Below are 27,716 nucleotides of genomic sequence, written 5' to 3' on the forward strand. Positions count from 1 at the left end.
TATCAGCAACCGAAGCTTAAAATAACACGTGTCGAGTATGTTTCTGGGCTGTTCATTATATGTAAATATCATCAAAATCGGAGGGGAACACTTGTGTAACGCCTCTAGTTAGTTCCGAGGCTTAGTCTCTCCAGGATTAAAGTTGTAGTATGCTTTTAGTAATTGTTTCGTGCGACAACAAAGTTTATGCATTATCCCTTCCGGGACCACGTCCGATCCTAGATTTCTTTCTGTGCGATCGACGTTGCATGCACGATGTTACGAGTATTACCATAATCCGTTCACGATTTACACTTTCTGACGCTTTTCGTAACAATCTACAAATTCGACGAATTAACGCACTCGGCCGTTTCCGACACAGTTGTTGGGCAAATTCGCAAAATTTAGCAGAATTGTGTTACTCGAATCCCTCCCGCTATTATCTCCTACAATGGTTAGAACCTACTTTGTCTTTAATAATTGCATGTATACATTAACATTGATGCTTAAATGTCCATAAGAGAAGCGGAAAGGACACAGAAGCTACATTTATTTCCCTTCTGAATAATTTTAGCGTCAACAGCGAGCCATAAAATACCTAAATGTATTTTCAAAATTTTTCAACCGTTTCGCGCTTCGTCTGCTCATTTTTATCATAAACGCGTAAAATCCACAGTCCAGTATTCAGTTTTAAAAAGATTGCGTACATTTTCCTGTGGATTACACATTACATTGAAAATATGACCTTGAGACGACCTTCGCCCAAACTTCTCTGCAAACATTGTTTAGCATCCGGATAAATAACAAAGTTGTCAGAGGTGGCAGAGTGAGGTGGTAAACCGCTATTGTTGTCTTTCTAAAATCTTTTTGTCAATACATACACTGTCCCCGAGGGGTCAATAACTTGTTTGAAAAATATTTCGACAAAATCCGTCGCTCGAAATTGTTTAGAAAAACAGCGACGAATCGGATCGGATTCGCGTACAACCGACAGCTCGCTAAAAATTCCTCGGGGGTTGGGGTTGGGGTGGGGGGGGAGGGGCTAAAAAAGAAGATCGCTCGTAAATTGCTCTACCCCTAATTTCAGAATTCTTTTGCATCGCAAGCGAGTCGGTAGAAAAACCGGCTACCAATAATAGAAATCTTTATCCAGCCCCGTCTAATTTATCTTCGTTCTTTCCTGCGTACTGCTCGGTCGGGTTTTTTTCCCCTCTTTTCTTCCGCTCCGTTTTTCTCCCCAGCCCATCGACATTTATCCCGGTCCCTCCGGCTCTCCTCGGGGTTCTCGGGGGTTCTGCGGGGTTCCGAGGGGTTGCGGGACGCGGGTCAGGGGTGAGAGCGTACCCAGGCGTCTAGCAACGGCGGGTACGCGTCGTGTTGTGCGGCACCTGCGCGACAAAACGACGACGGCCAAATCCACAGGTGCGGTCGAAAGGGTACTCACGTCGCGCGGAAATGCCTTTGAATCGACGGAACACGGCCGACAATGAGGTCGAGGGACGACGAAAGTGACGTGCATATACGTCATCTACTACTCCCGAACACCCGGCTCTCTCTTTCCTCCACCTCACTCACTCTCACCCTCTCTCTCTCTCTCTCTCTCTCTCTCTCTCTCTTTCTCTCTAGCTCTAGGTCTCTTTGTCTCTTCACATATCCATCCATCTATCTATCCATTTATCCATCTTGCCCGGCAATGATCCTCCCCCTTTTTCCGTCACTCTGCCTCTCAAACTCTCGAAGGCAAAGTACTGAACGCGCGGCAACCGTTCTCAATTCGCAGGGCGACAACCTTCGACTAGTGTCCCTTCCCGAGAATTCTTTCTCGAGACATTTTATAATTGATTGTTTCGCATTTCTCGAGAAATTTTATAATTGATTATTTCTCATTTCTCCAGAAATTTTGTAATCGATTATTTCTCATTTCTCGAGAAATTTTAGAATCGATTATTTCTCATTTCTCGAGAAAAGTTCCAGTATTTCTCGAGAAATGTAAATTTAGGAAAGTTCTTATGAATCTCGTTTATTTTATAACATATAAATTCTTAAATTCTCTGAAATTCTTATTTAAAACTTTAGAAAAACTGAATACTGAATTGAGTAATGAGTTTCTTGTTGTTATTAAAGAAGTAATATCTAAAAGAAGAGACAAGATTGTTGTGGCCTAAGTCCAATCCATTATTCCTTTGGACATTATCAAAAAGTGCCGAAAAGGTGATAACTTTGTTCTAAATGAAACGAAACGAGAGGATGTCATATCAACAAAATTTTTGGAGGACGCAATTTTTAAAAGGGTAAAGAATTCCAACGGAGGAACAATAAATTGGTTAAAAATATGCTGGATGCGTTTTTTGAGAGGTGAACCGCATAAAATTTTCTATAAGAACAGTGGAGAAGTGGAAAAGTGTTTTTCTAAGTGGATGAGAATGCAAAGTTTAAAATCCTGGATTTATTACCACGTATAAATATACCACTTATGTATATATATAAGACGAATTACAACAGCGAAATACAAGGACATGATGGATTTACCACGACACATACCACCGGGACACCATGACTTCTTCAAATCCCTCCCGCATACACAAAACGTAGATAAGCAGTAAATTGCTATGTGATTCATGTAGTTAGAAAATGTCCTGAATTGCATAAATTGTGTTTCTGAACTGTTGCAAAGATATATAAAGTAAATTCGGTATTGTTTTCTCAATTTGAAGCATTTCAACTTCACTTTGAAAGTGGCTTAACTGCATTTTTGGTAAGAAAACACATATTATTCACTTAATAATTGCTGTTATCTTAATAGGAACCGTAAATTTAACTCTTTTAGATACACTCAAGCAGCATGACACATCGGTATCCGATACGTACATTTTTAATTTTATTGAAACACAAACCCTCAAATATCTCAATCTAAGTATAAGTGGAGTTAGGCCACTTTCAAAATGAACGGCTCACACATACATTACACGCGCATATACAGCGTGTCCCACGAGTTATTTCGAACAATACGAGAAAATGTTACTTACAGAAGTTGCAGGGTTTGAGAAAACTACATAGTATGGTATAAATGATATTCTTGCAAGTGGAGGCGTAGAGGAGATATAGAGGTCAAGATATTCAAGTGGACAGAGTTCGTAGGACACACTGTATATATGTATATATGTATATGTATACGCGAGCGAGGAACCTAGAGGCGCGCTTTCCGTCGTGCTCTCGCGGCTCTTTATCTCACGCGAAGGAAATTAAATTTCCCGCGTGAAAAGGTCCGTGTGAAAAGGGTCGAAGAAACGAACTAACTTTTTCTTATCGGCGAATTCCTGCGAAACGGCGCGTTATTGTTCGCCGTGGAGGGCAAATAACGGGCCCTGGAACGACGACGAGACGTGTCTGAAGCCGTAGCCAGAGCGCACGAGTCTCTGCGAAGCCGACGAACACGGCAACGCGGAAAATCAGCTTCCGAACACGCGCGAATTTCATTATCATCAATTCGACGGTTATCGTTATCTAGTATTTTCTCTTCTCCCGCGCCGACACTGGGAGATTAGACTGCACCCCCCCCCCCCCCCCCCCACTCAGGTGAAAGAAGGCCGTCGGAACAAAGGCGACGAATGATTCAAAGGATTCCAGCCGACCGTTTCTTATCAAACTTGCCGTGAAGTGCGCCGTATTGTTCCCGATAATCTGTCGCGCATCGCCGTAATGAAGCGGAATGACTAGAACGGAGGCTCGGATGTAGGAAGCGCAGTCATTAATCGGCGGAATTAATTTTACTTCGCGAGGATCGCGAGTGCTCGTCCAAGCTTAAAGACGCGTTACTACTTCCCGAACAAGTAGACCGCGGGGATTTGGCAAACTGAGCGCTCAATCGTGTCACCGTTCTCAACAAATTGCATCTCGTTTATCGAATCCGTTACGCGTGTAATCCGTAAAGCGTTCTGAATGTGCTGTACAAACAAATGCTGGGAATAGTCGCAGAAAACAGCCTGGGATAATGATTTCACTTATTTTCGCGTCACCCTTGAAATCAACCTATGCTGCATTTGCAACATCACATTTCAAAGTAATTCATCTTACCACACCGACGGAAGGAAATCAATCGTTTTGCAATATGTGGGGACAATTCCGCGACGTTTATCGTGCAGGCCTTGGCGACTTGTACGGAGGAGTTACTGTACATCGTATGAAATATACAAATATTGTACGCGTTCCTGATACGAATATTTGAAGTTGAGTTTTCAGATAAAAATTCTTATTTAATGTTTCACGTTTCGCGACTGTCGTTGTATATTGCGTGATGCTTGATTAGACAGAGTCGTGCGTTGAAATCAGCAAAATTAATAGAAATGGCGCGCTTCTATTGATCACGTCTTATAATCCATTGATCGTCAACGAAGAACAGTCGACAAAAATGTGAGTTTGGCTTCGATCGATTTGGCACGACCATAAAGTGAAATAGTATCGATGAATGGTGGCCAACGTGGCGGTAAGGTGTGCATGTGTCGGGCGGTATCACTTGCAAGTATCGGAGTTAATCAAGGAAAATGAATACGGTACCGCGGCCGCGTAAAATGTGGTCGCCTGCTCGCTAACTTTATCAATCTTAATTTAATCACCGCATATATTCTAAAACGACAGCCAGAACCAATTTGGTAGGTTCGATACGTCTATAAAATAGCCGAGCGGTGACGTGGGGGGGGGGGGGCGGCTGGTTTTATTAAATTCTCTCACGCAAAAGCAGGCGGCGAATCGAATTTAGCGACACATTATCATTAATGAGAGGATAAAAACGTGTCTGGCCAAAATTTTCTTTGATCTCTTCCATCTCCCGACGGGAAAGCTTTTACCTAGCGACGCGACTAGCGGAATCAACTTTTCCCGAGTGCAACAAATTATTTTCGAAAAAGTCCTCCCCCTTCGTAAATGTTGTAGAACTTGATTTGACTGGCCTAATGAGAGAACAATGAAATTCGAGACACGGTATCACGGTGCCGCGTACTATTCTCAGAACGGAGAGACGGTTGATAAATACTGAAAATGTTAATTTCATAACGTTCACAATGTCCGCTATCGCGGAAAGTTCATTCTGCTGGGAAAATGGCTGCCCGAGTAAACCGGGATACATTAATGTCAGGCATACGCTATGCGCGCCTTAAAAATACATTGTAATTTCTCGCGTTCAATTCAAAAGGGTAGAAACCAGAAACGCTGGTATAAACGATACCAACCGATATCAAAAGCAATTAATTACTGCCGCTATGACTTCGATTGAATTGTAATAACAAATCGTGGAATTAAATTCTACGACAACAAGCATAAACCAATGAACGGCGACAGAATCGTATCAGCTTGGAGCGAAATTGCAATTTCTCTGATTATTCTGTTGCACTTTGTTGTTCATTTTTATCGACAATTATTCTACAGTTTCAAATATGCCATTAAAGGTGCCACAGAAAGAATTAAATAATATTTCTCCTCCTCTGCATCAATATTTCAAGCTTGTGTCTAAATGATGAAATCAGTAGACAGATTCGTTTTAAGAACCGAGCCTAATTGCTTTCGCATGCTGCATTTCAGAAGAAAAAAACCATCTTCTTACAAACTCAGCGTTACGGGAGTTTTTATGTTGAGTATGAATTAACCGCATTCGTAAGTGGTGTTTCCTTGTTATTTAGTTTTTGTTTAATTACTGCAGTGTTTCCCAAGCTATTTAGATAAGCGGCGCACTGTGAGTTCAAGAAGATTTTTGCGACGCACCGTAATCTTTAAAATAAAAACGCGTAAGTAAACACGTACTCTCCGCTCGGTGACGAATGAATTGTAAAAATAAAATTTTAAGAAACAGTTTATGCGAAATTAGAAAGTATTGAATATTTTCGGGACACGCGCACAAGATGGTGTAAATCTGTTCCAATGCACAGATTAATTGCATTTCTGGCAACTGCAAGTGTGCATCGGACAATTTTAACAGCATTCGTGTAAGTGAGCTCAATTTGCCATCATGTTGGTAAACTATCGTTTAATCCATCTCGCTGCCCGTTACACCGTGCTTAAGGCGATAGTCTTCCTCAAATATTGATTACAAGTGAATATTAGAGTGCCTGTAATTAGTAAAACGTTACTCACGATGTTTGACGTGCAGCCTAGGAACGGGATCTTGCGGCCAAGCCACGTTCTGCGCGGCTAAGCTGATTAGCGCCAAAATTCGCAGCGATGTGCTCATTTTGGAAGCGAGTGGCCCTGCAGGGTATCTTAGAAATCAGCGGTAGCTTTCAATCCTCATCGCCGCTCCGATCGTCATACCTGAAAACACATAATAACATGGTATTTTTTAAAATACTATACACGTTTATACTAAATGCTTATATTTCGATGAAACAAGCCAGAATTCCTTCCTACGCACGCCAGGTGCAAGACTATCTTCCATTATGCATAATTATTGTTAAATGGCAAAAAAAAGAAAATCCTGAAACATGTATCCCCTATTTTGGATCAAAGATCACACACCCAAGTTTACATTAAAATGAACTAACAATAAATAAAAGAAACAGCAAAATAAAATGAAAATTTTAATATATTGTTTAAACAAAAAACATTTGTTAAAATTTTCTTGCGCGACTACATTTCCCATTGAAAAACACACAATTTAAAAAAAAATTCAAATTTTTTCGATCTCTGGTTTCCGAGATATCTCAAAAATGTGGTTTTGAACCCCAACTTTCAGGGCTGTTTTCACCCTTTCAAAGTGGATGTCTGCCGATAAAAAAAAATACGTGTCAAATATTTTTCAAAGAACTAGAAGCTCCCATAAGTTTCATCAAAATCGGATTTTCGCATCTGAATATGTTCCCTTGTTAGATCATTATTGTCGTCCATTACTCCTCGAAACCCTTGGTCCTCCCAATAACCTGGAGATTAAATTATTGGGCTGTTCGGTGAAAATGATTACTTCTTTTTGGGGGGGAAAATGAAAGACGATTGTCTCGTAGTGTATAAATATTCTGGTGCAATACCAAAGTATCGAATTACCCCCGAATCTTGTCTTTATCAGCTTCAACTGGCCTTGCACGTGGTGCATCTTCGACATCAAAATGGCCGGAAGGAAATTTTGCAAACCAGTTTTGGCACTGGCAAAGAACGTCCCCAAAATTTCACGCTCAGGACTTGCATCCTCTAAATCACGACCTCCGACTCCACCAATCCACGGAGTCCCTGAAGACGCTTGAAACCTCTCAGACTCTGAATGCTCCTCGAACCGATTAAAAACCCACGGTGCCACAACATAGTCAAGACCGGACCGTCCAAGACGTCTCGGAACACACCGAACTTTGAAAACGCTCTCAGCCCGGGGAGTGTTAATAGGTGTCAACGGACCTTGGTGTGCGTAGGATCCGAGAAGTTTGGAGATCCAGTGGAGTGGTCTAGAGAGTTTTCAGATCTTATGAATCTGGAGATTCCCCTCTGATGGTCTCTCATGATTCCTCAAGTTCTCACGAAGGACTTCAACGATCCAACGTCCACGGGTTCTCGGTGGGTTTTTTAACAGGTCTGAGAGCCTGAGATCTCGGAGGTCTCGCAGCTATCAGAAATTTGGTTCGGGTCGGTGACCTCCCTCTTTCGAATGGGCCCTTTGCCAGCGACAAATATTCTCATATAAGGACGAAAAGTTGTAAAACCATTTTTCCCCGAATTCGGTCGGTAACGTGGTCACCCTACCTTATCGCGAATCTACGAAGTCTCGGCTCTGAACCATCGTCCATTACGAATATAGACGCGTACAGCTAAACAATAGTCGCAAAATCAAATTCGACAACGTTACTAAAACGTTTGAACGATCGGACGGATTTGTTTCCGCTCGTGCTAGGAAGTTTCGCGATGAAAGCGGAGACGTTTCTTAAATCTCTCCGGGTTCTTAACAAGGGCGAGGTCGTTGCAAGCAGGAGGAGAAGCGGTCTTTGTTCTTTTTCGTGGTGAACTTATACATGCGCGACTTCTCGCATAGCGAAGCCGCCGCCCTACTAGGGCGAGATAGGGAAAGATAGAAGATGGGACGGCAGGAAAGGAGGTACCAGGTAAGATAAAAGGCTAACGAAGGAGGAGGACACCGTCGACTCGAACCAGCGCGGCAACGACGATGAACAAGACGACGATGGTATGCATTATGCAGAGAGGTCGCCAGCTGGAACTACTATTTGTCCCGGTGCTTCGCAGTCGGCTGCCGCCTAGGACTTCGAATACATGCACTCGCGATTAGGCGGAAAATCGGCGCTACCCGCATATAGGGATTTCCGTTGAATCGGCCTGCATATCTAACACCGCTAACAAACCTCCGCGCCGGTGTCTCGCACACAAGCTGCTTCAGAAATCGAAATTTCAACAACCATATTTCTCGCGCGACCAAAGCATCACCGTTTCCGATCCGCAATTATTTCACAATTTTATTGATTATTATAAGAAAGAAAATACGATCTGCGATATATGTAAAGTACCGATTAACATAAACCACCTAATAATAGAATGCAAAAAATATGAGGATGAAAGGGAAAATGCCAAGTTGCCTAGATCCTTACCCATTCTGTTAAGTTCTAAGGAGTATATCGCCGGTCTTGCCAAGTATATCAAGGATACAAATGTGTATAATGTATCGTGAGAAAATGTACCGTGTTGCTAATGACCTTTGATGTTGAAGCAACATTAAACAATTAAATTATATATATTATTGTTATATATCGTTTATTTTAAAGTGGTCGCATTAACAGCTAGGTCATCAGCGACCACATCGATTACAATTGAATATAAAGGAGAAGGTTACAGTTAGTATTTACATTGCGGTGGGTTACAGGAAAAAACAAATTTATAACATTTTACATATATATCAATCGATTGAAAAAACAAAAGGACGTTAACAATATTGTTCTCGTTTAAATTTGTCACGAGGTCATTTTCGATGGAAAATCTGGATCGTTGAGAAGAGAATTTAGGACATTCGAGTAGGATATGTTGGATGTTGTCGATGACGTTGTCGATGTAGATTAGGCCAACATGTCCAGGGATCCATTCGAAGTTAATATATTTATTGTCGTTTTGGATTTCTGATACAATTTTTTGGATACGTTGGATAGTAGGATGTATTTCACAATTTTGTTCGAGCAGAAATTGCTTAAACAATCGTATGACGTTGCATGCCGCGCTAATTGCATGACAAATTTTTTGATATCATCACAACTGAGACAGACAGGTATACAGGGCACGCATACTTTCCGGGCCCGTTTTGTCATAATTGCTGAAACCGGGATTTTTACTAATATAATTTTCACTGTAATATAATCTGCAATTAAATGCATTTAATAGGATCAAAAGTGAAGCTGGTATAATTCCATGTATTATTTATCCGTTGTATTATCAGACATAATCGAATGAAAAATATATTTTCGTTCAGTGTGAAGAATCGAGGTTATCCTGCTCGATTTCGCGTATGAACACGTCAAACGTGTGAAACAAGAATAGTTAATAATTCGCATTTCGTGCAATTAGATCGCATGGATGATAGCCAATTAGCTAACACGAATTCGATTTCGAATATATCACTTCTGAAAAATTCAAGTACTCGAATGGCCCCAATTCTTTAAACTCGTTTCAGCGTTTCGAGTAATATGTTTAACAAGCTTTTTCCGATTATTTGAACGACTCTAATCGACAGCAACAGTTTTGTAGAGTACCGTCCGGCGCGTCCGGAATGATTAATGGTCATTGTCCTGGTTTAGACTAACGTTTCCCCGCTGTAAATAACAAAGGATCTACTTCGTTCTGGGTTCACCAAAGTATCGCGAACGGATCATGATTATTCTTCACAGTACGCGGGATGTGGCCAAAAAAGTTGCTCGAAAAGAATAACTCGAAAAAAGGATTAGGAACGATTCTTTGGTTTTCGAGAAAATCGAGTTCGAAAACTCGGGCGGATATACACGGTGTTATTAAATAGGAATCGGTGGGCGTATGTTCATGATTTCGTAAATATACGAGAGCGCGCCTTGTGAATTTTTCAAACTTCATTTTCCACGAAAACAAAACGTCAAACAAAAAGGTGTTATTCCTTCCTTTCGATTTATTTTTATATGTAGAATCACCTCCTGGTAGGTTTGTTAGTGTAAAGACGAAAACAACGGGCCTACGTGTAAAAGCAAATAAGAAAAATACAAAAATGCTATTTTTCGAAAAATCATTCGATCGGTGGAATGTAAAATTACAAGAAGAAAATAATAGTTAATAGACAGATATACAGCCATTACGCGCGACTCACAGTAACGATGTTGCTGAGTAAACTGATAAGTCAGACAGTAAATAAAAAATAGTTCACCGTAATTCGTTTCGTTTAATATCGTTCAGTTTGGTGGTGAGAGACATAAACTGCAGCTAATCCCTGCCCGTGAGAAAATGTTTCCCGCGGCTTTTTGACTAACCTTTCCGCAGAAAAATCATTTTCTCGGTTACATTGTTGGCCGTGCAACACCTTGCGTAACCTTGTCAGAACGTTATAAAATGATTTCCAGCGTGTTATTAATAACGGTATCGCGTCTCGCGGTGGTGTACGGGTCTGATATTAACCTGTTGGTTATCGACCGAATAAACTGTTCCGCGACAAGCCGATAAATTCCAATCTCTATCGCGCGAACAGGAATGATCTTGACGGCGACGGCGCAATAGTTGCTCGCGGACCGCTTATAAATCGAACGGAAAGCCCCTAACGCGTTCCCAGGAGACCGGTTGAAAACAGTGGGGGAGACAATGACACGTGAACCACACGTTCCCCGCGAAGGTGTACGCACCTGAAAGCCACTGTTAGGCGTGGCTCGCCCTATTTCCGAGACGCGAGACGATCGAGAGAGTGACTTCCCTCCGAGCATCGTCGCTACGTCGGTTTCCGATTCCCCGTGGTAACCGTTTCGCTGCAACGAAACCAGAACTTTCTCCCACGTCAGACAAGTCACGAGCGATCATGGTCGTTACGGACCCGCCCAGCTACCGCTCTCCCCGATCCGATCGGGAACCGGCGAAAAAAGAACCCCGATTTAATTTTCCTCATCGGATCGGTGTCGTCGCGGCTGGAAAAACCCGAGGGAAAAGAGATTGTAAAATCAGGCAAACAGATCTCGAGCGGAAGCGAGGATTCTTCCGAGACGGCCGACACGTACAGGAAACGGCGTGACGGTGTGTTTTCGTCGCGTCCGCGTCCCCAGGATCGAACACATCTCTCCGCACAGTCTTCACGGCGAAGAAAATTAAACTGCACCTCGACTCGACTCGAAAACATTCGCCTGGTTCTGTTCCGGGACCGTTTTACGACCACCCCGGACCGTCGCAGAATGGTCGGTGAACGCGAGTTTGCTGGCCAAAAATCAGAATGTCATTGGAACTTTCGAAAAGTTGGTGATCACGTGTTTTTTCAGGTCACCGATAACGAATCTGATACCAAAAATTCAAAATTCAAATCGACGGATTCGATACTTGTGCACGTATCGTTTGGAAATTCGCTTTTTGCTGTCAACATTAAAGAGACACACAAGTATGTACATATTATTATGATGGACTATATACATTTAACTATTTTATTATGTAATTATGTTTCTGACGTTACTTCTGAATTATACAAATGCATAAGCATTGGCAATTCCTCTTCGTCTGAACCTTCTGCAATTATAAAAATAATTAACCTTCTGATGACAAGACAGTATGATGGCTAGGTAAAAATGGAAGATACTTTCTGACATTGTCAAAATTCATTTAAAATATGTAATCATTATTATTATCATTCATTATTATCATTCATTATTATCATTATTATTATTATCATTATTATTATTATCATTATTCATTTAAAATATAACATTCTGTAGGGGGTTCCATTTAAAATTATAAAGGTACCTCCCCTCCCCCGTTAAAGGGGAAGGGAGGCCACTTCACGTTTATGTAGTCAGAAAGGCCCTTCGGTTCCATGCAATTTAAGACTAAGAATTTTAAAATCGATGGCATAGTTTTCGAGATATTGAGCTGTTCAGAGTTATGTGGGCCACCCTGTATATACATGCATAAATATGTGTAACTATAATTAAATAACTAACGCTTTACGCACGTAAAACTCAGTAGAATCCTTCAGTATAGATGTTTCGACTCGAATATTCGGTTGAAGACTAACGCGATCAGAAAGAATTATGCTAGAAGAAAACCGATTACTATGGTAACAAACAGGTTGCTCTGTTAAAACATCTGAGATACTAGCCAAACTCTTCTTCGCAATTGTTTAAACTTTCATATAAAACAAGTCTGACGCTTATAACGGTTAATACTTTCTTTAAAACCCCTCTCATAGTTCAAATTGTTAATAATATTGCAACATTTGCACACGGATTAAACAATGCTTAGAAACTAATTGAATACTGAGAGGACGCCTATTAATATATACATATATATAAAACATTCATTCAAACCTGTTATATCATGTTCTATAATGAGTTCTTAGAATAATTAGTTTCACTTTGAATTTCAGAATTTTCTATTCAAAACGTTACCCTCGATTCCACAATTATCTGAAATGAATAATATTTTCGATTTTTAAGGTTTCAAGTGTTTTGTTACCGTATAGCAAAACAGTTTTTCAAAATCTTCAACTTCGAAAAACTGATTTTTCGGCCAGTAAAATCGCGTTCTCAGATTACTGTGCGTCGACGCAAAAATCATGCCGAGACCCGTGTCACCGAGAAAAGTCGATTTTAAACTAAGTTCGATCTAAACAATCCCGCCAGTGAAACTCTATAGACCATTCACGAAAGTGCCGGAGAGGACGTGGCTATACGTCTAGTGTTCCTTCTCGAGGTAAATTTCATAATTGATTATTTCTCATTTCACGAGAAATTCCAGTATTTCTCGAGAAATTTAAATCTAGGAAAATTGTTATGAATCTCATGTATTTTATAACATATTTTGCGGAAATGAATTTTCAGTTCGCTCGGATTGCATATTACTAATCAATCGCGTACGTATAAGCACATCTACAGGCAGCATATAAATGAATATAAATCAACATTTCTCATTTCTCGAGAAATGAGAAATAAGACTATATTTCGCGAGAATTCTCGAGAATTCTCGAGTGGAATTCCAATTTCCAAGACAAAGCACAAGACGCTTGGCTATCCCCAACAATTCAAGTGATTGTTTCAATGTTAAGTCGAATATAGAGCAAGTTTTAAAATTTCTAAAATCCACAAAAATTTGTCACACTTTGTAATATTGTATACATATGACAAGTACAAAATTTGTTCTCCTCAGTATACTTATAAGTGACTTATATGTTAAGTACAAAGATATAATAATGTAACATTATGATATAATATCTGTGGTCGCTAACGACCTAGTTGTTGATGCGACCTGTATAAATAAATAAATTTAAAAAAAATAAAAAAAAAAAGACAAAGCACAAACGCCTAAAGACTGAGCGACGCGAGTTGCCCGGTTCACTCTATAATTTTATACTATACTCGCTATAACTGTTTTTTACGAGTATAGGTCCCGCGGGTCGACTGAAGATAACCGTAACCGTGTGCCCGGGCTCGGCTATAACTTTAGCACCTGCGAACGACATTTTCGACCATCTCATTGTGAGTCAGGCTCGTTACACTGTTCAAATACTTCTGGTGCGTTCGTGGGCGTTTTACAGCCGCCCCGTTTTTCCCCCCTTTCCGGGGTACCTGAGACGCAAAGTGCATAGCTCCGTTGCTGCGTTGCAATTCGAGCCATAAGATCGAGTTGCAGAAGAACCAGCTGACTGCACTCCACTTGCATCGGACAATATACGGTCGAGTTCCTTTACGTGTGTCGAGGACCCTTCTGCCGTCGAGCCTCGTGTCATCCACGAAAATACTCTTCCAGCCTCGTGTCTACCTTACACGAGCATAACGCTGTTCAAATGTCGATGAAAAGAGTAAGTGTGCCGAGTAAGGAGCTGCTACCCATTTAACACTCGAGCCACTGACAGAGATAAGCTTGATTAAACTCTTCCGATGGTGCAGTAATCAACGGTAAATTCCGTTCCCGACTTTCTCTGTGCGTTTCAGGATCAAATCAAATCTCGAGAAACTGAAAAGAAAACAGAGAAATCGTCGTCGGGCAATTCTTCCTGATCGATCGATAACCGACATGTTCTAAAAAAAAATTATTCAAGTCATCGAGACAATGACGTCCCGTAGAATGCTTCAACCCGCATTTTATTATCAACGATCAAATCGAACGTAAATTCTGTCTCAAAATTATGCGTAATAAGTTTTGGCAGTACAGCGGAATAAAGTAAATTTTAGTATAACTGTAAAATAATGTTTCACGCGAATTCATCCTAGAGACCTTACTATTCAAGCACCGATCGTCTCGGTGCACTCGGCCACGTTTATGTTCCTTTTAATTCTTCGTAGAAGACTGCATCGGTGAAAAATATTGCAGAGAACAGCATGTTTGAAGTTAATCACCGCTGCACGGAATTTCATCGGTACCGTTTCATGCAAAGTGCGTTCACCGTAAGGTCTCTACATTCGTGATATCATTTGATTGAAAGATACCGATTAAAAAATTCACTTTCCTTTTACAATCGGTTGTCAGGATACTCCCGTGTATTGATCAGTAGGCGTCACCGTCTACTTCAATTCTTATCGAGCCACGTGAACGCTTCATTTCAATTAAGCAGCATAACAGGTAATATACCCGCTACCACAATATAAATAAATCGACACGCGTGTGCATACATGATGGCTACTTTCTACCGTTGCACGTATAATTATACGTAACACCGTTCCCAGCTCGAGAACATAACTTTCACCGTGTACGTATCGATAAAAATTTTCTTCGAGTAAATGTCTCGTTAAAGGACTTGTCAACTGCAACCTGGAAATGATTGTTCCAGCTGTAATTCCGTAAATGAACCATCGCAATCGACGTATTCACGGATCTGGCGGATCTCCCCGACAACGGACTCGCATGATCACGGGTTCGCGGGCATAGTGTGCGCCCCCGCTCGCGTCGCGTCAAGAAATCTCTAGGATCCCCGCACAGATGCGCTTCGCGGAAGACGCTGCAACAAAGAATATCTGCACGTGGGCGAATCGGTTAGCTAACGGAAATCGCGAGAGGAGCGCTAACACGCGTTCGTGATCGGTGCATTCCTGAAACAGCGCCGCGAAGCACCGTTGTCCTTAGCACCTTCTCCTAGCCTCGTACAATGGGACGAAAAACGACTGAACACCGACCATAAATCAATTTTCGTAATACGGTGATTTCTCTATACGCGACGTCGAGGCCTGGACGATAAACGTCGCGGAACTATCCCCACCACCGCGGGGTACACCCGAGAGCACTCGGACGCCGAGGAGTGTAAACATAACACGGCTCGGGTATGTCACCATATAAAAAGTACGTTTTGTACATCTGTATCAATTATACATATTCTGAGAATTTCATCGAAATCTGTCGACGTTGCAATGAGCTACAGATGTTCCAAAATGATCACATAAGGGCGAGATTCTCTGACAGGTCCAAAATTATGCGACTTTCGCCCTTCAGTTTTCATCGTTAAACGTTTGTAGCTCATTGCAACGTTCACCGATTTAGATGAAATATTCAGAATATGTATAATTTATACAGATGTACAAAACGTACTTTTCAAATTTTTAATATAATCCCGCACGAAAATGTTGCGAGATACAACTTTCAGTACTTTCTCTGTAATTTCGACCAATTGCAATTTTAATCAAACATTTTTCTCGCGTTACGTAGTGATTCAATTGTTCCGAGTTCTCAAGAAAATTCAAGCAGTATAGTCCAATATTGACAAAGTTATGCGATTGTTAAGAGCGTCCGAATATTAGTGGGAGTCACTGTAGGTACAAACCCTTGCAGAATTTCGTCGACATTAGGTTTACGGGGCAGGTTTAGGTGACAGTTTTTGCAGTTTATGCGGTCCCTCTCCACCGCATAAAATTTTCTTTAATATATATATATATATAATTTAATTGTTTAATGTTGCTTCAACATCAAAGGTCATTAGCAACACGGTACATTTTCTTACAATACATTATACATATTTGTATCCTTGATATACTTGGCAGGACCGGCGATATACTCCTTAGAACTTAACAGAATGGGTAAGGATCTAGGCAACTTAGCAGTTTTCCTTTCATTCTCATATTTTCTGCATTCTATTATTAGGTGGTTCATGTTAATTGGTGCTTTACATATATCGCAGATCGTATTCTCTTTCTTATTTAACAAAAATGAATGGATTATTTCCGAGTGGCCAATTCTGATTCTAGAAATTGAAGTTTGAATTTGACGATCTACTGGAAATTTGTGCCACTCAAAATCCGTTCCTTCATTATGATATTTTTGTATATAATTCCTTTTAATGTATTGTGAACGAGAAAAGAAAATTGATGCTGCTTGATAGAGAATAATATTTTTCGGTGTGGCAGCTCGCTTTATCGGTTGACACGCCTTTTACCGTCGCCGTGTACTGTATTAATTGTAAGAATTATTGTCGGCCCTGGCCGAAACGCAGCGTAATCGCGCGGCGAAATGTTCGCCACCCCGTCGCGTCGTCACTATAGCATCAGAATTCTTCCCCAAGGAAATTACGGGGCAGTTGGTCGGTCGAGTCACACCGTACAAAGCTAATTCTACATGGCTGAGCGGATTGCGACGCTCTGCTCCGTTCAATTCTCGTCCCGCTTGTTTCGAGCGACGCGATGTTTTACGAAAATGCGATTAATTGCTTTCCGCGATTTCATGCGACCGGTCGGCCACCTCTTAGATCCATATCCCACGCTTCGGTGAGTTCGCAGAAACGTTGTCAGCGAGCAGACAACTTCGTTCGAAACTGTTCATCAAGAAGACCTCTCGTCCTTGTGTCGAACAGCTACTTCTCATTTGCCTGTAGAAACTTTTTCTTCTTGCTAAACGGCAACGCCGCACAGTAGGCAATTTGGACAAAATCAGGGAACTTTCGATAGGAATGAGGTAGAGCGATGAAATTTCTTTTAAATGAAAGCTGCAACTTTGTAGAACATGGGAAAAATAGAGAGATTGTGGTACGAACGTTTTTTAACCGCGAGAAAATTCGTTAAACGAGCACAAATTCAAGAAAATTTTCGTTCTTCCAATACCACGCGCGGAAACGATTTTTTTTCAACATGCTATACATCATTTCCCATCGATTTTTTCACGCTGATTTCGAATCTGGTCTGAAAATTTGTCTACGACCTGAGGATTTTGCAAAAAATAGATTTTTGTGACAAAAACTAATGAAATCATTTTTTCGTTGAAACGATTCGATGGTAATAATCTCCCTATTTTTCCCATACTCTACAAAGTTGCAGCTTTCATTGAACAAAAATTACATCGCTCTACCTCACTTCTATCGAAAGTTCCTTGATTCTGAATTCGATTTTATCGAAATTGCCCACTGCGCGGCGTTGCTGGAACGATAAAATGCGACGTGGACCGAAGTGGAAATTCTTCGGGTACGGGACTCGCGCGTATTGTCTCGAGAATGCTGTACGCCGGCCGTTTAACGATAAATATGAAATTCATTTAGGCGCGTACAGATACGCAAGTAATGCTAGTTCACGACTGTCCGAGGCCGCATAAGCGGACGCGAGAGGTGCGAATGGTCGCAACGACTCTCGTCTGTCCGCGTCGGCTCGCAATATTCAACTTCCCGATACAGAATCTCGTTTCGCGTGTGAAATCCAGTGGAACCTTCGAGGAATTCTCGTCGGCCACCGCTGATCCTAGAAGCGTTCTCTAATTCGCGAAGAACGCGACCCGCCTAATGAAATTCGATCCGAAATCGCTTGCAACTAGAGACCATTCAATTACAGGGCCGTAAAGCAAGCGCGCCAGTTAAGCGCCCACGTTCCTCGTAAATCGTCCAGATATTTCATAGATAATGGGAAACGGTATCATTCGCGAACCGCTGCGCCGCGCCGCGCCGCGCCGCGCCGCGCCGCGCCGCGCGTATGTATAATAATTCGAGGCGGGCACAAAAAGCAAAGAACAACGCGCGCGCAAACTCGTTCGTAGATGATCGCGCTGGGCCGTTCCGCGCGTTCTGCTCCGGGGCCGAGCCGGACGACGATAAAAGCAGAGGCACGAGAGCACGAGAGCGCAGGATATGTTTCGAAACATGGATTAAGTGGAACATGATTCAAGCCCGGAATGATTCGAACCACCGCTACATTACCATTGTTATCTGTAACCGATCCGTGCGTTTTGTAGCCGGGACGAGAAGCGAGAGAGAGAGAGAGAAGGGTCGGGGCGAGGGAAAACAGCTCTCGGGAAATATAGGGAGAAAATCGAGCAAGACCGCTTGCGCGCACGGTCAGTTTCTCAGAACGGGAGGTACCGGCACGAAACCACGCGGAGAAAGAGGAGAGAAGATAAAAAGAAGGGGGGGAGAGAGAGAGCTCGCGAAGCAGAGAGGAGAGAATTCGCGGGCATCGGAGCACCGGGGCGCTCCAGCCACGGCGGAGGGCACGCCCCGTCTAATTATCCATGCGCTTTGTGCGTAGAGTGGCCGAGTAAACGCAACAGCGGCAATAGCACACCGGCCGCAAGATACCGAGACACGGCCTGCTCGAACCGTGGATAATTCCAGGCTGATCGCTCATCGTTCAACGAGCCGAGGATCAAAGCAAAAACAGTAGGCGGCTCTGCCGGTGCCTGTTCGTCTTGCTCGCGATTTCCAGCCTGGTGAAAATCCTCGACGATTTTCTACCCGCGATCGTTTCTTCCATAGAGACGCGACCACGCGATCAGACGAGTCCCAACGCGACGCGCCTTTCAAAGACCGTTCACCAACAGCCTCTCTTTCTTCCCTCCACCTCCACCCCCTCCCCTCCGCTTCTTTATTTTTATTCCCAGGGATCTTCTTCTTCTGGTTCTTTTTGCTTGCCACCGCGCCGGTTCATCGTTCCCGGCCCGTTCGCCGTTGCAACACCTCCTTCGGGCTATATTCTATTTCCACCGGCGTGTACAGGCGGCGTTTATGCGCCCGCGCGATCCCTGTCCGTGGCACATTCCAACGAGTCTATCAGGAATTTATCGCGACGATAAATCGGCCGAGTCTCTGTCCCGGCCGTCAAAACTTCCACCGCGGCAATTCATTTTTATTTCCCCTTCGCCCCTTCGCCCCCCCAAACAATACTTATCCCATGAATATCGATGTGTGCGCGCGCGCGCGAGCACACGGATGCGTGTAGATGTCCGTACAATGTACGTACAACCGGCTCTCACTTTCGCCGCCGACCGTCGATACGTCGGCAGGCGGCCTGCCTCTCTTCTACCGAGAAATTTCTCCTCGTTTCCGAATTTACACGAGGAAAATATTAGCAACAGGGCCCGCTGTAGGGGGGGACAACCCGGGGCGCCAAAGCGTAGGGGCGCGATTTTGGCTTTGGCCGTAAGTGTGAGAAAAATAGCGATGTTTTAAATATTCAGTTAATAGAAAATTTCCGACTACCCTTGCCAGACAATTTAGCTAAAAAAAAAAAGGTCATTTTGTTCAGCGCGGTGATTAGCGCTTAAAAAGGGGCGGCAATTTGTTTTTTCGCCCGGGGCGTCGTAACCGCTAGGGCGGGCCCTGGTAGCAATAAGCAACGAATTGTTCGCAAAGAATTTGTTTCGCCTTCGGTTCTGTGCCGATCGTCGAGACGCGTATTCTTTTACACAGTTTTCGGTGAAGCAGAGAGAGATTCGAAAATTCCCCCGTTCGAAATATTCAAATAACCTAACCACGATCTAACATGTAACAGCTAAAAATACTTGATACGCGCACACACCTTCTATGTTGGTCGCGTACACAAAGGAAAATCGACCCGGGCTACCTCCCCAGATCTATAAACATTATAACGAGATATAGTCGAATAACGTAACCACAATCGAACATGTAACAGCTAAAAATACTCGATACACGCACACACCTTGTGTTCGAAATATTCTTAAAAAGTATAATTTTTCTTTCACGACCCTGTAATCAAATGGCGGCGTATCCACGGTGGTCCCAAAGCCGAAATTAGTAACCTACAGTAGCGGACAAAAGTTTAAGACGAAAAGAAAAGAAGGAAGTAATAATTCAATTGACATGAAAAACATAAATACAGTGGTTTTATTTTGGTGGTAACAGATGAATAGTTTGTTTACATATTGACAACAAACATTTTTATTATGTTTCTGAGCATAATAGTAATAATATGCAAAAGAAAAACAAATCTATATTATATTTTCATGGTGAAAAGTTTTAGACTATGTATAAAGGAAACATTTTATTCGAAAAATGTGTGAAATATTTGTTTTATTTCAATAATTTCTCCAAAATCCATTATTTTTTATCACCTCGGCACATCTTTTCGGCATCGAATATACTAATTTTTGACATTTTTCAACAGGAATGGTATTCCAAGCCGTTTGTATTATAGAGTAAAGTTCATTCAGATTTTTTGGTTTATAATTTGCCACACTTTTCTTTACTATATTCTATAAGTTTTCAATTGGATTTAAGTCTGGTGACTGCGAAGGCCACGGTAGTACGTTAATATTTTCTTCACGAAAAAAATTTTTCACAGCTCGGGCTGTGTGTTTTGGATCATTATCCTGTTGGAATATGAAACTATGAGTCATATTATTGTGTGCACATGGTAACATGGTATTCTTCAACACGTCTATATACTGGAAACGGTCCATAATTCCATCTATACGACGTATTGGTCCAGGGCCGTTGCGAGAGAAACACGCCCACACCATAACGCTACCACCCCCGTGCTTAATTGTGGGTAAAACGCATTGTGGTTTCAAATCTTCACCAATTCGGCGTCTTACATATTGTAACCCATCAGAAGCAACACGATTAAATTTTGATTCGTCTGAAAATAGTATTTTTTGCCAATCTTGACTCGTCCAATGTTCGTGAGCTTTAGCAAATGCAAGTCGCATTTTCCGATTTTTGGAACTGAGCATTGGTTTCTTCCGGGGTCTTCGTCCTCTTAAATGGAAGTTTTCCAGACGTCTTCTAACAGTTCTAGCACTAATGTTTGTGTCACTGTTCGTGTTTATTTCAACTGCAATGACACTTGCAGAACGAAAGCGGTCCTTTTCGCATAAGCGGTGAATCCGACGATCCAGTTTCGCAGTTGTTTTCCGAGGTCTTCCGCTTCTTGATCGATCAGAATATTGACCAGTCTTTAAAAATGTGTACCACGCTTGCTTACAAGCCGTTTCTGATTTATTTACAAGACTTGCTATTTTGGAAAATGTCATTTTTTCTTTTCGCAGTCTTACAATTTGCTCTCTTTCGTTTGGTAGCAAACTCCGAGACTTACCCATACTTTTCTCCACTGTATATAAACTTCAACCAACGAAAGGTATGCCAGACTCCGATTTCAAAATTTATATAGCAAATTATAGAAAGAACGTAATAGATGTTGCTTGTTAGACAGATCGTCTTAAACTAATGTCCGCTGCGCACAAACGTTCAGTAGAAACAAACGACTGAAACTTCTACATTGTTTACATTTGACGATCACAACATTGAGACGAAGGAGATGAAACATATACCTGTCTTACTTTGAAATATCAAACAGAATAGAAAGACAGTACTTGTGTATTACGCGTATAATCGAAATCGCGTATCATCGTCTTAAATTTATGTCCGCTACTGTACGTATTTCCTGGACTGGACGTTGCGAGTACAATAGAACATTCGAAAACAACATGTGATCGCCGGAGTGCGGATCTTTGTGCAAAATGAAAATGTTCTTCGTTAACCGGTTGCGTTTATTTTGTGATCCACAGAATATTATAGAACGCGTGCAGAGGGAAATCTGTTGAACGTCTTGCACAGCATCAATTCTCCGCAAGAACGTTCCATTAGCGCACGCTGACTGACCGGATAGTGCAAATCGGTCTTTATGACTGACAGGCGGGAGGAAGGTAGAACGAATGCACAGCGAACGGCGCGTCTCTAGACAGAGACAATACGCGTGAAACTTTCCGCATAAAAGACAAGGTCATGGACTACGTATAGCAGCTTATGACCAGAAATTTCCGTAAGTGGGGGCGAGAGACCTCGGAACTTTATCAGAACTCTCTCCCTACGTTACAAAGCAACTTCTTGATGATATCGTATAAAAGACAAATACCGCCGCTAAATGTACAATTTGTACGGAAGTGGGTGTTTCATTTTCAACCGGGGAACACATTAATTTGAGAAACACGTGGTCCAATACCGAAACTCGCCGAGTTTACTTGTCCCAAAAGCTGCGTAGGAAGCGGAAGGGTAGTTTAATGCCTCGAATCGGTAAATCCAATTTTCTTTTACAGTTTCCACACCGTGCTACGTACATTATTCGTGTGCGATCAAACACCGTTGAAAATTTATACGAATAATAAATCCAGGCACTTTCCGTTACACGGAATTATTAGGACCTTGAATAAGTTCTCGCTGTTTCTTTTACAAAATAAAAGCTTTTACCCAATGTCCTTGCTTCTGGATCATTCCTAAAACTTTTAAACGTTATGAAACAGTTGACTCATCTACTTGTAATGTTTTTCCAAGTTCTGCTAGCGTCTGACATCGGTCTTGATCGCGAGTAATTCCTCCAACTTTTCGTCTTCAAATTTTTTCGGTGCGCCAAAACGTTCTTTAGCCTCAAGTTCAAAATCATTATTTTTGAAGCGTCGAAACCAGTCTCTGCATGTCGTATCCGACAAAGCATTGTCACCATAAGTCTCGACAAGAATTCTATGTGCTTCAGCTGCAGATTTCTTTTGAATAAAGTAGTGCAATAAAATTCCCCGCAAATACACTTTATTTGGCACAAAAGTAGACATTTTCAGAACTAAGAAAAAATTACTTTGTTCACGCTAAAGTGAACTACCATACACTGAAATTTAAGGTTAGATACACTACTGCCTTGCATGTGTGTTACCATTCGAAATTCCACGAACGGGGTACTGCTACTGTCATTTTTGAAGAAACAGCGAGAACTTATTCAAGGTCCTAATATTACTGCAACACTCGTCTGCAATCGATGTAACATTCCTCGATTTTTGGCAGTCTGGAGTGCGGCCTAGTGCACGTGTAACGGTGATTATTCACAAGAATGAAATTTGACGGTAAAATTGATAAACGAAAGAACGATTAACGATATTTCTGCATTAAAATGACTGTTAAGATAATATCAATTTCAATTTGCCGAAGGAATTTCCCGTACATCGTGATAAAGCGAGAGAACAGCTCTAAGCGAATTACTAAGCCAAACGCTATTGCTATCCGTTGGAAAATGCAAAAACAGAACTCGCTCGAGAGCCGATAGAACAATTTGCCAACGTCCTGTCGAAATTCTGTCACCTTCCGAACACAGAGCGAAACGACCGAGCTTACATACCGCGATTGCGCATACACTTTCTATAAAGGTAATTTCAATAAATGAGCATTCTGAGGACACGTCCCGGATTTGTCAACGAGTCCCGCGGCCAATCGGCGACCGGCAAGCAACGGGCGACGTATAGATACAGAGCCTAATCGTGTTTCTGTGTTACGCGCAACGCCGCTCCGTGTACGGTCGTTTAGGAATGGAATTTGTTACCCCCGATTGCGACAAGTTTCGAGAAAAAGATTGCGTTCCTCTCCGTAACCGGTCGCTCGGTCGAAGGCTCCGAACGCTCTCGGAAGCTTTTTCGAGCGGAGCGGAGCGAAGCGAAGCGGAAGCTACGGGTGAAAGTAGAAAAGCCGAGGGCAGGAGATAAGTCTAGCAGATGAAAGGCGCCAAAAAGAAGCGCAAGGTATCCACGGACGAGGCCGATGAATGAGTCTACCGACGATCTTTGAGACTCCGAGCGGCTTGTGATTAATAAGTAATGTCGATCTCGGTCCAAAGCGGAGTTTCCTCGAGCGTCGGGTACAAGCACGTCCGTCGTGACGCTTCCTTGCGGACCAGTCGACTGTAAATAACGATTTTTCGAAAAATAAATGATACGCTCCTTACCGGCGAGCGGCCCGTCAACGTCATAGTCTTCGCGCGCTGCGAAAACCTGGTTTTTCGTCACTGTCCGCGAGAAGAGAAGATTCAGATTGTTCCTAAGGCCTCGCTGCCGACAATTATTACCAGAGTTGCTTATGCAATTTTCGACTTTTCCAGGCAAATCTTAGCAAAGCGGAAACGAATAAAACCTAATTCTCAGTGGTAGTGAGACCTTCGCAGACCTGAAAGAAATAAAAATCGTACGAAATTCTGTGGAACTTTATATTACAGCATTTTCTGAACATTTTCGTGAGCCATGAACGCATAAAGATCCGCAGTCTAATCGTTACATTTTCAACCACAGAACGGTGCGCTTTAACCCTTTGCGGTCATACGTCGAGCCAGACTCGACATCGACTATTGCCCAATAATTCCTTATTTTATCAATAACGTCAGAATTAATAAGTAAAACTGTAATGGTTCCTATTTGTTCTAAATAGGCTAACAGAGCTACCGACGGGAATACAAATGAACCATATAATTGTGTAACAAAACTAGCAAAAGAGAGAAAACGCGTTGGACCGCGAAGGGTTAATGCTTTCTACATTCTAGAGGAACGTTCTTCAACAGAATTATAACTTCCAGGCCTTTTGTATCGGGATCGCGAAGATCTTTCTCGATCCCCAACCACAAGAAAATTAGTAACAGGTAGCAAATAAAAAAGGCCGCGTTGCCTGTCGAATTGCAAAAATCACGAAGCCGTTCCTAGGACAAATCATTTCGCGAGATAGAAGAAACAGTGGATAGGGCACGTTCGGACACAAATTCTGATTTGCACACGAAAGAAGAATGTTCGCCGAACGTTTTGCGGCGGAATTCTGTGTGAACGATAAACCAGTGTGATTCATACGTCGTTGATCAATTTTCTTTTTTTTTTTTTTTACAATCGTTAATCAAAACGTACGACGGCAATATATAGAATAGCGTTTCTCCCGATCGAAATGAGTATTTATCGGCGGTTCCTATATATGCATTCCGACGATTTACACCTGCCGCATAAACGTACGCGCGGCATCGTGAGTAACAGCGTCTACAAATTCAATGGTATTGGTTTTGTCAAATCGAACGCATAAACTTTGCGTCATCCGATCGAAATCTGGGACGGTGGAATTGCCAATAACGCTCGGCGCGCAGCGGCGCAGCGCACCGTTGAGAAACCGGTGGATTTGCGAATCGTTGCGCAAGTTTAATCGTCGCCGCTTAGTCGTACCAGTTCGTTTTCTAACGTCCTCCTAACACTGTTGTCTCTTCCCGCTGCGAACCGGCCGATCGAAGCCGATCGATCGATCGAGCGAGCGAGAACGAGATCCTGCTGTGCTCCGAATCAAATTGGAGGAACGATCGACGCCGATCGACTCGGCGGTTAGGCGATCCGAAGCGATCCGCGAAACTTCGAAATGGGTTTTCGGACGGTGCCAAAAACCGCGGTCGATCGTTAACGGGGGGCCGGGGAGGGCGAATGGCGGAGCAATAAATAATCGGCGCGGCGCTGCGCGACTATGTGACGAAACCGTAAACCAAGTCGGTGACTCTCGGCGATTAAGCCGCGCATGCAGATTGCACGGATATATCTGTAATTCGGATTATCGAAAGGTAGCCAACACACACACAGAGGGGATGGGGAGGAAGGGGAAATTCCCGGCGCGTGAACTATGTCAGTATATCGACTGATACACTCTCGACAATGGTTATCCCTGGCCCGGGGGCACGGTTGTGCACGCGTGTGTACCCGCGATCAATGATACGCAATCTAGCTACTACGCAGGTGGCAGACACCACCGGCACACGCGGATAAAACGAGCGGGTACCATTTTCTCTATGTACATGCGTACTTATCAGCGGTAAGGGTACGGTTATAGTGGAGCGGTGAAGATCGAGGATAGCAACGAGGTGAACACCGCGGCAAAATCAAACCAATGTAATCAAATGCAACTGAATATAGTGGAGCGGTGATGAGAGCGGTGAGCAAGGCGGCGTATAATAGCGGTGCACATAGAAACAAAAATGTTTGTTTCTGATAGCGGAGACAATCGCGGTTCGGAGGCATTCGGCTGTACCATGTCACTTGATTTATTAATTAGTTTAATTTTTAAAAATCGTCCTTTATGGGATCAAAAGGACAAAAATCATCACAATAGATACGTGCTAGATAAACTATGGGAAGAAGTAGCAAAAGAAATGAAATCTACAAGTAATTATAACATATATATATACATAGAAGATAAATCATTATATTTTTATGTCTCTTTTTTGTTTTGCATTATGCAAAACGCAATTGCTTTATTCGATTATATGGTTTTAGCAGATACCTTAATATCGCATAATAAAAAGTAGTAAAAAGCGAGTTCTTAAAAAAAGGAACAAATAAATAGCCCGCGTCGTGTGCTCGCATTTTCTACGCATGCTACAATATTAATTTTTTACTTCAAGGTAAAATTGTAAGAAGCAAATAAACCGTCTTCACCGGTTTCATCTGTTGCCGGTTGTAGCAGCACGAGAAAATCAAAAAGATCGAATGATCTTTCAACTAATCAGGAAATAGCTTCCCAATTGATCGAAATAGAGAAAAAAAAGTTACGGTTAATATCAGAGGAGCAGAATGATGAAGATATAGGCTTTTTTCAAAGCCTCGTTCCACACATTAAGAAACTGCCAGATGAAAAAAAAATGTTACTTATGATGGATATACAAAAAATGGTTTACCGTTATGTTTATGAAACGTCTAAATAAAATGACTTTATTAGAAATATAACAGAATTATTTATAATAATAAAATATTATTTATTATTATTACTATTCATTATATATACATCTTTATTTTCAAATATAAAACGTAAGCGTTCATCAATACTGATTGGATTCTGAATAAAATTACTCCATTGGACATTAATTTTTGGACGTACCAATTCTAAAATCCGATCAAATGCTACGATCGACATTCTAAAATACTGTTTAAATTTATCGGGATGCTGCCTCAACTTAAAATATAAACGATTAAATTCCCCACTTCCTTCTTTATCTTTATTAATAGGATGGACTGACCACTTCCTAATTCTGCGTCTTACACAATTTGAAGTTAATATATAATATTTAGTAAGAACATTGCCGGCCAACATAAGCTTTCGAAGTCTTCGTGACGGCATTTCGATGCATACTACAGAAAAAGTAGATGGTTTGTTCCTCGGTACTAACCGCGTCACTATAAACACGCACCGCATCGCTTTGCTCACCGCACAGCTCTGTTCTCCGCTATGCTCGCCTCGCCGCTCCACTATAACCTCGTACTAACGGGCCACCTCGAAAATCGCGGAGTTACAAAGTCGCCGATCTGCGATAGGTAGCGACCGGGTTACCGGGCCGAGAGAAGTGGAAAATTAAGTACGCGACCGGCTGCGATCTAGAGAGCGCGAGCTTGAGCTTGAGCTTGAGCGTGAGCGCGAAAGTGGCCGGATAAGGGTGGAACGGAGCGAGCTTCCACCAGAAAGAGAGAGAGAGAGAGAGAGAGAGAGAGAGAGAGAGAGAACCTGGCGGGCTATTTAAACGAGCCAGCCAACTGCTGCGAATGAATATTCAGAAGCACACGGAAACTGCAAGAGAACGCGGTCTTCGTGCCCCAGGTGACCTCTC

At 42.2% G+C, this 27,716-nt stretch overlaps 1 protein-coding gene across 3 annotated transcripts in view; it reads right to left on the minus strand.

The window, feature by feature from the left end:
* The window catches only part of LOC143358470 (semaphorin-1A), a 592,115-nt gene that overhangs the window by 515,716 nt on the left and 48,683 nt on the right, over positions 1 to 27,716 (minus strand). For all 3 annotated transcript variants that reach the window (XM_076795645.1, XM_076795646.1, XM_076795643.1), the window contains exon 2: positions 6,103 to 6,279. In XM_076795645.1, the coding sequence (XP_076651760.1) occupies positions 6,103 to 6,199 (97 nt within the window). In that variant the 5' untranslated portion in view covers positions 6,200 to 6,279. The remainder of the gene's footprint in view (positions 1 to 6,102; positions 6,280 to 27,716) is intronic.

This window comes from Halictus rubicundus, chromosome 10 (assembly GCF_050948215.1).
Source record: "Halictus rubicundus isolate RS-2024b chromosome 10, iyHalRubi1_principal, whole genome shotgun sequence".
Lineage (NCBI taxonomy): Eukaryota > Metazoa > Arthropoda > Insecta > Hymenoptera > Halictidae > Halictus > Halictus rubicundus.